Source organism: Sesamum indicum, linkage group LG3 (assembly GCF_000512975.1).
Source record: "Sesamum indicum cultivar Zhongzhi No. 13 linkage group LG3, S_indicum_v1.0, whole genome shotgun sequence".
NCBI lineage: Eukaryota > Viridiplantae > Streptophyta > Magnoliopsida > Lamiales > Pedaliaceae > Sesamum > Sesamum indicum.
In genome coordinates, this window is record NC_026147.1 from 19,492,073 (window position 1) to 19,504,563 (window position 12,491).

At 37.4% G+C, this 12,491-nt stretch overlaps 2 protein-coding genes across 2 annotated transcripts; both read left to right on the forward strand.

The window, feature by feature from the left end:
* Positions 1,561–4,389, forward strand: LOC105158857 (bZIP transcription factor 60). Its single transcript, XM_011075751.2, has 3 exons — positions 1,561–2,323; positions 2,959–3,182; positions 3,616–4,389. Exons 1-3 carry the CDS (start codon positions 1,764–1,766, stop codon positions 3,870–3,872), a joined length of 1,041 nt encoding a protein of 346 aa, XP_011074053.1. The 5' UTR covers positions 1,561–1,763; the 3' UTR covers positions 3,873–4,389.
* On the forward strand, positions 5,623–12,105 carry LOC105158858 (pyrophosphate--fructose 6-phosphate 1-phosphotransferase subunit alpha). The gene is made up of 19 exons (XM_011075752.2): positions 5,623–5,846; positions 6,828–7,000; positions 7,158–7,270; positions 7,530–7,604; positions 7,690–7,803; positions 7,888–7,955; positions 8,160–8,243; positions 8,714–8,767; positions 8,987–9,067; positions 9,142–9,235; positions 9,314–9,387; positions 9,637–9,747; positions 9,832–9,876; positions 9,974–10,030; positions 10,424–10,528; positions 10,879–10,995; positions 11,148–11,251; positions 11,406–11,571; positions 11,718–12,105. The coding sequence occupies exons 1-19, from the start codon at positions 5,757–5,759 to the stop codon at positions 11,841–11,843; spliced, it is 1,851 nt and encodes a 616-aa protein (XP_011074054.1). The 5' UTR covers positions 5,623–5,756; the 3' UTR covers positions 11,844–12,105.

Here is a 12,491-nt window from a genome sequence, read left to right on the forward strand (position 1 = left end):
ATTGTAGTTCACCACTGAGTGTTGAGATCAGATATAGAACGATCATTTTGTTTTCTACATCGCCTCTCACTTCGTTGAACTTGCTCTTTTGTCACTCCTAGCAATGTATAGTTTCCACATAGCACTTTCAGAATCTCTCTCTGCTTGTACCATAATTTCTAGGAGCAGCACTAGATGAAGTATTGGAACTCAGAAGCTCACACTATCCAGCAGGAGTCAGAGAGCAGAACTAGCTATAATACAAGTCCCTTGGGGGGACAACCCAATGAGGGGTGGCAAATGGATGTGTTGGGTTGAAAATGGGTCCAAATGAATGGATTCAAGATGGGTTCGGTTGAGGATAGGTCGGTCCGGATTAGTTTCAACTGTTGTATTAATTTGAATTATAAAAGTTTTTAAAATTTTCATACTATATATTTTTTTTAAAAAAAGAACAGTATCTGGATTATAAAAAGACGTAAAGTTGCCAGAGTACACAATTAACATCTGGATTTGAAATAACTGTTAATATACCCGGTATTTGTCATAATTCACAAGAACATTCAATCACTCTTGGTAGGAGGGGGAAGGGTTAAAAGATTTACCTGGTGTAACATATAATATTGTTCGAGGAACCCTAGATGCTGTCGGAGTAAAGGATCGTCGACAAGGGCGTTCTAGTGCGTTTTAAATTCCTATCCAAGATTCCTATCAAAAATTTTAAATAGTTAAGCTTGACTAATATATGAAATTGATTAAATTTATTTAAAATTAAATTGTAAAAAGAACATCAAATGAAATTGAATGCAAGTTCAAACAAATAAAAAAAAGATATTCAAAGTTAAAACATGTTTTTCATACTTAATTTTTTTTTTTATCAATTCTTCAATTTTCGTTCATATCTCAAATCTATTTCGAGTGCATATTAATTAATAACACTCTATTATTTTAACCAAGTTAAGATTATTATTTATATTTCAACAATGACTAATTTGCCAAGTTAAAAATTCAACTAAATTTTATTTTGTTGACCACAAGTCCAAAAAATATTTTAATAAATTAATTTAGTTATACTTATCGGTGAAGTCATACAAAAAACGTGTAGAATTGCTTCTTTAAAAAAATCTATTATTTGTATTTGATGTAAATTTAAAATTAAAAAAAAGAAAAATTATCACACTTCTTATGAAAAATATAACAAAAAATTTAATGAGTAAAATTCAGATCGGAATTGTTTTAAAGTGTGATAAAATATATAAATAACAACTATAGATATTTAGTGAATGGAGGTGCAGGGAGAGTTGTTACCACACGTTGATACATCTAAGACAGTTCATGACTTCAAATTCAAAATCGCACTTCATCATTTCATGTCTACTAACCACGACTCTGGTTTGGAGTTTCCTGAACCGGGGAGCTCCCTCACTTTACTGGTGGGTGCACTACACCACTTTTGGGACCTTGATTTTTGATTGGCTGAATGACGTGTTTCTCACCCCGTAATGCCTAGAGTTTGATCTGTCTTACATGGACGGCTCAGATCATTCCCCACTTCTCCTTGCCCGCGAAGCAAGCGGGAAGTATCCGGGCAACTTCTCCAGCGCTTGCTCCATAAAGAACTCTGAAACCCAAACCTCAGACTGTTCTTCACAGCGATAGCCGAACCCCTTTTCTTCATCTTTCTTGTAAATTCCGCTCTCTGAACATTTTTCTTTATTCCTTTATTTTTTTATTTTTAGTTTCTTGTCTTTGCAAAGCTGTTTTTCGTGTTCAATCTGGCTGTAATGGTTGATGATGGGTTTGTGGAAGGTGAACTAGTAATCGACTGGGACCAGCTGTTCGAAAACATACCCGATGACTTGAATTTCGATTTCGGCGGTTTGCCCGCCGCGGATGGGGTCTCTACCTCGCCTGATTCGGGTCTTTCTTTCTCCATTGATGACATAGAGCAGTATCTTATGAGCGATGACTGTAATCATGCAGAGGAGAAAGATCAGGAGATTATAGTTGATGGGTTTTTGTCGGAGGTGCTTCTAGATTTGTCACCCGGGCCCGGGTCGGATCGGTCTAAGGATTCTTCTCCCAGCCCCGAGTTGGTGGAGGTTGAGACGGACCAAGAGGGAAAAGATGAAGACAAGCCCCATCAGGAGTCCCTGGAGGTTGACACAGACCAAGAGGGGAAAGATGACGACAAGCCCCGTCAGGAGTCCGTTGAGGTGGAGACGGACCAAGAGGGGAAAGATGAAGACAAGCTCCATCAGAATGGGGTGGAGAGTCCGCAGACAGAGGAGAACAATGACGCTGTAGATGATGATGATGATCCCGCTGCGAAGAAACGCAAGAGGTATCATTTCTCAGCTTCAGTTGTACCCAAAATTGATGTTTAATTGTTGTCAATTGTCATTTGTTTGCGTTTGGATATCTGTTGGAGGAAACTGCTGAATTTAGATGCATTTGATTTGGCCTGTATAGTTGGCGTGAAAGGCATTTCATTACCTGTTATACTGAGTAATTTCTCATGTTATTTTTGTTTGATTCTGTAGTCTCTAGGATATTCTACCTTTTGTTATGAATCTAAAATCTTGATCAAAAGAGTGGTGCCGACACCGCCAGATATGCTCTTTAGCACTCCATGGTACATATTTCGTCCCTGTTTCTGTGTCGTGTGTGTATATGCGATGTACATAGAATTTGACAGTCGAATGATGTCTTGAGATGGTGTATTTACTGTTCTTTTTCTTTTTGAAAATGGCTATTGGTATCTATATGAATGTAAATGTATACTTTGATTAAAGCTGGCATCAGCGCTTGCTTTACATGATTTTGAGTCTGTCTAAGGCATTCCGTTTGTAGTGTTTGACAAATCTTGTTGTTGGGCTTCCTTTTATGGTTTTGCCTCTTCTCGCAAGGAGGAGATTGAGGGAGCGGGTTTGATTGTGTGAAGGTGCATAATTGGGTTTATATCATATGGTCTTCCAGGCAAATGAGGAATAGGGATGCAGCGGTGAGATCACGAGAAAGGAAGAAGATGTATGTGAGGGATCTTGAGATGAAGAGCAAGTATTACGAAGCAGAATGCAAGAGGCTGGGGGCTTTGCTCCAGTGTTGTCTTGCTGAGAATCAAGCATTACGGCTATCCTTGCACAATACGAAGGCATTTGATGCATCCATGTCCAAGCAGGAGTCTGCTGTGCTCCTTTTGGGTAAGGATTTTAACTTATCTATGTTGTTTTTTGTATTATGCCGTTATAGAATATTATATGCTGATCAAAGTACTAATTTCATGAAATGCTATTATAAGGGTATGTTTGCTTCATAATAAGCTCCGCAGTGATGAATGCGTTTGAAGGGAAATGAATTATGTGTATAGTCTGTGGTTTGTCCATATAGAGCAGTATCATGCATTTTTATATGTTTATTCTGATCACTTGAAATGCTATGGACTGTATTGAATTTCATGTTTCAGTTCTTTTGCTTCAAACTGCTATTGCGTAATGGCAATGCTATATATGGCTGTGATAGATCTTGGCATCTCAAAGAGACGTGCATTTTGTTCTTTTTATAATTTATTCACTTCACCCTCTTCTCCCCTTAAAAACGAAGAGGTGGGTTTAATGGTATCTGCTGTATATGCAGAATCCCTGCTGTTGGGTTCCCTGCTTGGGTTCCTGGGCATCATATGCCTGTTAATTCTCCCCAGCCGGCTCCTGTCAACTCTGGGACAGGGTCTTCTGGCAAACACAGGCATCACTGTGTGGGGAAGCGTGGCTCCAAGAAACGCAGTAAGTAATGATTTCAAGGTTTTATTTCGTTCATTTATGATGGGGAAGAGATGCAAAGCTTCAAGATCAAGGATGAAGTTATTGTCTGCTACAGAGGCCACCGTCTTCTAATATAACTTCTGGGATGAAGCCCATTAGCAACAGTTTCCTACTAGTTGCGCTGCCACTCCCTCCCTCCTTGATATCAATTATCACAATAAAAAGTAGTTTTGTAGATTAAGAGTCAGAATATGTATTTGAACCAGGTTTTTTCATCTCATGTTAATGTACTAATATGGAGAACTACTTATCTATTTTCAACTCCTTAGCTTTTAAAATCGCTGTTCTACGGTGCTGTCTGTAAGCCTTTCTCACACCAGCTGACGAATCTCAGAGTTGGTGAACTCCAAAGCATCTCTGCCCCCAATCCCAATCTGGCAAATTCCCTCTGCATGGCGATAATCATGCAATGATGAATGTGATTTTCTTCCTTTCGGTTGCATGCAGATGGATGCAACTGAAATAATGTGTAAATGGTATAGTATATCACAAATGGATAGCATCTCTAGAAGCAGATTAGGTCTTATGGAGTTCTCAAACTCGTTCTATTTTCATCTTTTAATAGTTAAAGAAAAGACATATTTTCACCGATGCTTATATAATCACTTGAAAATGGTCCATTCAAATTATTCCATCATGATATACGATTTTGAGTTTGCTGTGATTGGTGTATATCAATTTATGGTGGTATGTGTGGTAAAATGGTAAAGGAATGGGTAACTGGGAATATTCGGTGCCCAAGTGTCATTTTAATTTGAAGGATGAGCATATTCTATTGGATGATTCCATTCAATCTGTTTTGCTTAAGAAGGTAAATTAGTCTATACATTACCAACCGCAACGTGAATCTCTTTCAGCTGAATTACGGTCATTATCAAGTCAAGAGTAAAAGAGAATCAAGTCTTTTTAGGTAGTATAAAGTAAGCGGATCACACCAAATATTCACTGAAGATAAACTCAGACACAAAATGTGACCTGAGGAGATGATGTGTGCCAATATACATTGGGTTTGAGACAGTTAATGGTCTCAACGTTTTTTGCGAATTTTGTGGTATTGTCTTTAATGTCTAGGATATAAGATTTTTAAGATTATAAATCACTTAGACTTATCGTTTGTCATAATTGTAAATTTATAGTTTTTGGTTTGAATCAAATTTTCTGTTGTCAAAATTCAGTTCTTTGTTATAATATTATTGCAAAGAGAGAGAGAGAAACGCTTTTTGGTTGAATTGAAATCAAACATGTAGTCAATTTTCAACTCGCCTATATCTTGTATGTGATTTTGTGTAAAAATAAATAGATATGTTGACTTAATTTGACATGAAATGACAAATTTATTCGTATCATTTAATGTTTTTCTAAATTGTAAAAAGAGGATCTCTCTTTTTTAACCTCAATTCCATTTGAGAAAGGAAGCATTCTTACATATTGTCCACTTGAGCCATCGATTGCCAATTTTTATATGTATTAAAAAAATTTGTATATATTAAACCTTATAAACTTGTGAAAATACTACTGTATGGATCAAAGTTATTTATATTAAATTAATTATAGAGTAAGTATTCATGTAATTATTTTTTGTATAGTAATTCACTCATTATGTAAATTTATTGGAATTAAATTCAAACAAATTTAGACTAGAGTTGTTTCCTCACAAGTGACAAATAGTGGGAGGGCAATTTAGTCAATTGGAGAGGAAGGGAGAAGGGCATAGTGTTATTTACGCGAAAACAAGGGGCAGCGCTCCGCGGAAGGTTAAACAGGTGGCTTGGTTGGTAGCTCCGCCCCCTTCCCATTTTCTTTTATATATATATATATATATAACATATATATTCGGACATTTGCATTGAGTGAGAGAGAGAGAAAGCAGAGGAGAAAGGTGTGAAGTAGTAGGTGCGTGTGTGTATTCACAGTTAGTTCAGAGTTGAGAATCACAGAGGAAAATCTGGTGAGGAGATGGATTCTGATTTCGGAATACCAAGGGAGCTTTCTGATCTGCAGAAGCTTCGATCTCAGTACCAGCCCGAACTCCCGCCCTGCCTGCAGGTTTGTGTGCTTCATTCAGTTTTGATGTTGCGGTGTAGGACTCATTGTTTGGTTGCCTGATTCCTGAGGATTGATTGTGTGAATTGAGATTTAGTGAGGATTTTTGTGGAGTTGATGGTTTTAGTGCCACTTGTACATGCTGACGTCCACGGGGACTAGATCTGATGTGATTGGATCTGATGGATTCATCTATTTTGTGTCGTTCATGCACTTTGGATGCAACGTGTCTCCTTGTTTTATTCAGCATCATGCTGTGAGATACTTCTTCTTCTTTTTTTTTTCTTTAAAGAAGAAGATTTTTATGTTTGGTAGAATAAATGTGAAGGATCGTGAAGTTTACTAGCCTATGATTTTTAGTAGTCAGTGTTTTGGTCAGAATTGTTTTGGCAGGAGAAGATAACTTTTTTCTTTGCTACGATCTATGAGCCTGTAGTATTTGGAACATTTTGCCTGATAATAATGGATAATTTGGTTGTCGATTGTGCAGTACTTTTACATTTAATGTTGTTTTTTTAGATTGATGTAGTTCGGTACAAGGCTAATTAATTGCCGCTCATGTATGCTGTAGACAAACGAGGGGGTTAGCATGGCAAAAAAGTGGCTTCCATGTACAGTAAATCGCTGCTGGAATTTTATTTTTCTTTGGATTAATATAGGTCTATTGTCTAGCCTCAATAAATACTGACATTTATGTTACATTTTTTAAGTAAAATTCTTGACTTATCTTTTGTTTTAAAAGTGCGTCGCATTCTCAAGCATTTCACTGAACGTAGTTGTTGGCTTAGTTTGGGTCTACTATATTATGATTGTATTTGCTCTAAAGTGTTCAAGTTCTAATTTTTATCCCGTAGACATGCCTTCTTTATAAATGTATGCAAAAGCCATTCATGTACTTTACTACTTTGTACTTTTACGTGATTGAACATGGTCTTTAATGTCTTCAGTTCATCTTTTCACAACTTCTGCCATTGAAATGGACAGGGAACTACGGTACGTGTAGAGTTTGGTGATGCAACCATAGCTGCAGATCCGTCCGGCGCTCACACCATAAGTAGGTCTTTTCCTCACACTTATGGTCAACCTATAGCACACTTCCTGAGGGCAACTGCTAAGGTTCCTGATGCTCAAATAATTACCGAGCATCCCGCAGTTAGGTATCCACTGTGCAATTCTATTATCTAATGGGTTTGTTGGCTAATTGTATTTGGTTTTTATCAAAATTTATAGCAAACCTAATTTGCATGTCAACTTTATGCTTACAAGGTTTATGTATCTTCCACCAAGTTAAATTACTTTTTGGTTCCATCTCAGGGTAGGAGTGGTTTTCTGTGGTAGACAATCTCCTGGAGGACATAATGTTGTTTGGGGTCTTTTGGAAGCTCTAAAAGTTCACAACCCCGAAAGTGTTTTGCTTGGATTTTTGGGTAAGGAGTCAAATCTATTTTGTTTGATTGATGGTGTTCCCTTATCTTCTTCAAATCTTAGGCTTGGAGTTCTCTGGCCTGCATGTGATCGCATACCTGTTGTGGTTAATCAGCCAGTTAGCATTTTTCTGTAGTAATTTCCTTGCATGAGCAACCCCTTTTGTACACATGATTAGATCTACCTTTAGTTAAGACTAACATTTTAAAGTCATTTGGGGTTGGTACCCTAACATTTTAAAGTAATTTGTGTGTGTACCAGGTGGTTCTGAAGGTTTATTTGCACAGAAAACTTTGGAGGTTACTGATGAGATTCTTGCAACCTACAAAAATCAAGGTATTTATGATAATAGACATGTATATCCTTACATAGAAGTTGAATTTTCAGATTAGCTTTTGCTGATATGACTTATGCTGTGAAGGTGGTTATGATTTGCTGGGACGGACAAAAGATCAAATTAGAACAACTGAGCAAGTAAATGCAGCACTTAATGCATGCACAGCTTTGAAACTTGACGCGCTCGTCATTATTGGAGGTATCCTTGTAATGATCTTAAAGGCCTTTGAAGGCTATGTATGTCATCTCAGTTTCCTGACAGTCCTATGTTTTGCTTGTGAAGGTGTGACATCAAACACAGACGCAGCCCAGCTTGCAGAAACTTTTGCAGAAAGGAAGTGCCCGACCAAGGTATATTACATAATACATAGGTTTGATTGAACATATTGTTTGGTTCAGTTCACTTTTTAGTTGGTCCTCAACCTCAATGTTCTAAATTGTCTTATGTAGGTTATATGTCTTTAACCATCAACTTTTGGTCTATTTTTGTGTTCATATGGCTTTTGTCATTTTTTATGACTATTGCTGAGCATAGTCTACGGTAAATATCTACAGGTGGTGGGAATTCCTGTTACTTTGAATGGAGATCTTAAAAACCAATTTGTTGAGACAAATGTGGGTTATGACACAATATGTAAGGTAATGGACTCTGTTCCCAATTTCTTGTATACATTCTTTCGTCTCTTGTCTTCATTAATTTGTTTTGCCTGGCTTGCTTTTTCTTACAACTCTCTCTCCCTCCCCCCTTTCTGGCTGTGGGGTGTTAAAACAAGATTGTAATGCGAGCTCGTATGAATTTTTGCACTTTTATGGCCATTTTACTATTTTTCCATTATTCATCGACGCTTGGAAGGACATGGACATCGATTTGAAGAACGATCTTGTTTTGACTTAGCATAAGAGAAAGTATCATCTCGTTATCTCTTATAATAAGGCATGACATCTATGTGCATTAGCTTCCTTGACTGCATCCTTGATGGATTAATTTGGTACCTCTTGTTGTAGGTTACCATGATATTTAGCTAAAAGCTCCCCAAAAATATTAAAATGTCAGGCTATTCTCCTCTTAGAAAATTAAATAATGTTCGGGCTTCCTTTACTTATTTCAGGTTAATTCCCAGCTTATTAGCAATGTCTGCACTGATGCACTCTCGGCAGAGAAGGTAAATGATACATTTCTCTATGTACTCCTGCATCTTGTTCTTCACCATTTCCTTCTGGAGGTTCTGTACATCAGTGCCTGGCTTCTCTACTCGCTACCTGCTAGTGCTTTTTGTCTTTGGAAGACATTATGTGCTCTGCATGGTTCTTTTTCATGTTCAGTCTTGTTCACAGAGTCTAAATGCCCTTTTCTTTTTCCTTCTCTCGTTGTCTACTTGCAGTATTATTATTTTATCCGACTCATGGGGCGGAAGGCATCTCATGTTGCACTGGAGTGCACACTCCAGTCTCATCCCAATATGGTTTGTATGATTGCTTTTGTCAGTTTATGTCAAAATCCATTCTTTTTATTTAAGGAGCTTTTATGATCTTGCAGGTGATTCTTGCTGAAGAGGTGGCTGCATCAAAGCTTACACTTTTTGACATCACTAAGCAAATATGTGATGCAGTTCAAGCTAGGGCTGAACAAGGTAGAATTCATCAGGGTTCTTATTAGTCTCGAAGTGTTTGTAGCTATCCATTGCTTCCTGACAGGTTCTTTTTTTCAGATAAATACCATGGCGTCATCCTATTGCCAGAGGGGCTCATAGAAAGCATTCCTGAAGTCTTTGCACTGTTGCAGGTAATAATTGGCTTTATGCTCTTCAGTTAGTTTTCTCCACTTGCCCCGTACCCTTCACATGCTCTTCAAAATATCTATGTACACCTAGTGAGCCTTTGGCCTCCCTAACCCAAATTAAAGCGCTCTTTGGGAGCTTAGGTTCTTTAGAGAAAACTGGAGCATTGAGAGCTTAGATATTTTTTGTGGTAGTTTCATTTTACACGTGTGCAAGGTTGTCATGCATCCATTTCCAATTATTGTACCTCCCAGGAAATTCATGGTTTGCTCAGGCAAGGTGTCTCTGCTGATAATATCTCTGCCCAACTGTCTCCGTGGGCATCTGCATTGTTTGAATTCCTGCCACCATTTATAAGAAAACAGGTACTTCTGAATGTATTTCTTTGTTAAGATTATTTTATTTGTCTGTCTTATCTTGCTAACCCTGAAGTTAATATTGTGTTGTAGCTCCTCCTTCACCCAGAATCCGATGATTCCGCACAGCTATCTCAGGTAATTGCATGTGATATTGCTATTTAATCTTAGCAAAATATGAAATTGTCAAAGTTCTTTTTTGCAAGTAAAATTTATTTTTCATCTTCTCTCACAGATTGAGACGGAAAAACTCCTAGCTCATCTTGTTGAAGCAGAAATGAACAAACGCTTGGTAAGTAACTATTTGTGCACATCCATTCTCCATAATAACTAGTATATCATTCTCAAACTCAAGAGAACTTTGGTCTATCAAGCATTTAATTCTTATCTGGGAAGATATTGGCTACATGGATATTAGTTCCAGTTTGTCCTATCAAGTCAAAAATCTTCTTTACATTGTCTTTTATATGTATGGAGTATCTGTCTGATTTCCTGCTCCGCTTACTGGTTTCTTTTGTTACTTGGTATGAGAATTTCTCAGAAGAAAGCACTTCTTGCCAAGTTGTCTCAACTGATTTGGGTTATTGATTTCAATCTCAACTTCACATTGTTTTGTTTAGACTGGAATTACTTCCTTTTATTTTTAGATTGGTATTTTGTTGCATCTAACTGTATCTTTGTGCAGAAAGAAGGAACCTACAAGGGAAAGAAATTTAACTCCATCTGCCATTTCTTTGGTTATCAAGCTCGGGGATCTTTGCCCTCAAAATTTGATTGTGATTATGCCTATGTGAGTTCTGCTTTTGATTAAATTCTAGCCTTTTGTTTCTTACTGTTACAACTAAAGTTAGAGCTGTGGTGGGAGTATTAGGGCCAGCATCAGGGTAGTGCTCTGGTGGTTGAACCTGTGGCTGATGTTTTGGGTGGGATGGGGGAAGGGGTGTGTTGTTTGTGCAAGCATGCATGCGTACTCTCTTTTGGAGACAGAGTTTTGTCCCATAATACATATTTGTGATTAGATTTTTCAGGGGCTAGGGACTTGCATGCTTCGTTTTTGGAGTTTTTCCTATTTCTCTCTTATAAGAATGAAATTTGGATTTGTTAGCCAGAAGAGTGAAAGTAATAATAATGTTATCACAGGTGCTTGGTCATATCGCTTATCACATTCTTGCGGCTGGTTTGAATGGTTATATGGCAACTGTAACCAACTTGAAGAATCCTGTGAACAAGTGGAAGTGTGGTGCTGCTCCTATAACAGTATGATTTTTGTTCTTATCACTCGTTACTTGTGGCAAATTCTACCTGGAGAATTACTGAACAATATATTTTCACCACATGTCCTGTTCTTCTCCCAATCTATGAAATTCATAAAGATCCAGTGAAAGTTTAACTTATTATTTACATCTCAGGCTATGATGACTGTTAAGCGCTACGGTCGTGGTCATGGGGCTTCAACCCTTGGAAAACCAGCTTTGCATCCAGCAACTGTCGATTTGAAGGGCAAAGCTTACGAGTATGTCATTATTTGTCTTTCTCTCCTGTGCTTTGTTCTCTCAAACTAAAATATATATTTGGGGGTTGGTTTATTTATAATTTTTTATCTTTTTATCCGTGACGAAACACTACCTCGTGCTTTCTGTTAAGCCAGCGTTAACATTTTTTGCTAGGTTGTTGAGGCAAAATGCCATCAAGTTTTTGATGAACGATGTCTACAGAAACCCAGGACCCCTTCAGTTTGATGGTCCTGGTGCTGATGCTAAGGCCGTATCCCTTTGTGTCGAGGATCAGGATTACATGGGCCGCATTAAGAAATTGCAAGAACATCTCGACAAGGTTCTGCTCTTCCCCAATGAGTCCTGTTCTAATCCTTGCATCATTTCTCAATTGGCTGCATACAGATGCGACGACCCTCTTGCATCTTTATTTAGTTTCTTTTGTTTCTTGAATAATGGTTTAATCTCACTTTTTTCATTTTCCAGGTTCGCTCCATAGTGAAACCAGGATGTTCCCAAGACGTTCTTAAAGCTGCTCTGAGCGCCATGGCTTCTGTGACTGATATTCTCTCTGTCATGTCGTCACCTTCGACTGGGGGTACTCCCTTCTAGAAGTACATACTACTTCTCTTGCTACGGCAACACTTAATGTGGTGCTAATGCCTACCAAGTTCGTTTTGAGATTCAGTGTTGTATTGTCACCTAATTAAACTAACAACATACGAAAGTTTGTTACTCTTTAGAAGGATCAGACGACGGTTGCGAACCCATTTTTGTGTTCATGGTTTCAGACTTTCTTGCTTTGTGTAACATATGACATTGAGAATAATTTGTGAAGAGTTTCTCCGGCAATTCGTGGAAATTCTTTGTCTTGGCTGTGATGACCAGCTTGTGAACATGGAGACGCGATATAATTTCATGGAGGGTTTAAATCAATTTGTACTCCACTTTTAATCTAAAGTTCTCACTTATCAAAAATAAAATTTAATTAAGAAATAAACATATAATGAATTAATGTACAAAATACTAAAATATATTGGCGTATTGAAATTTTGATACGGTTCAATCCGATTAATCGAAATGAACACCCCTAGTTCAAATTTTAATGAAAGTGATACGATTACAACTTCGAGTTTTTTAAAAGAAGAGCAAGAGTAATTCCAAAAAGAAATATAAAAGAAAGCATAATTTTTCATTTTTAAAGGTGATTAATTTATTATCCATTATAATATCGTATAATAATATGAAACTTACTATATA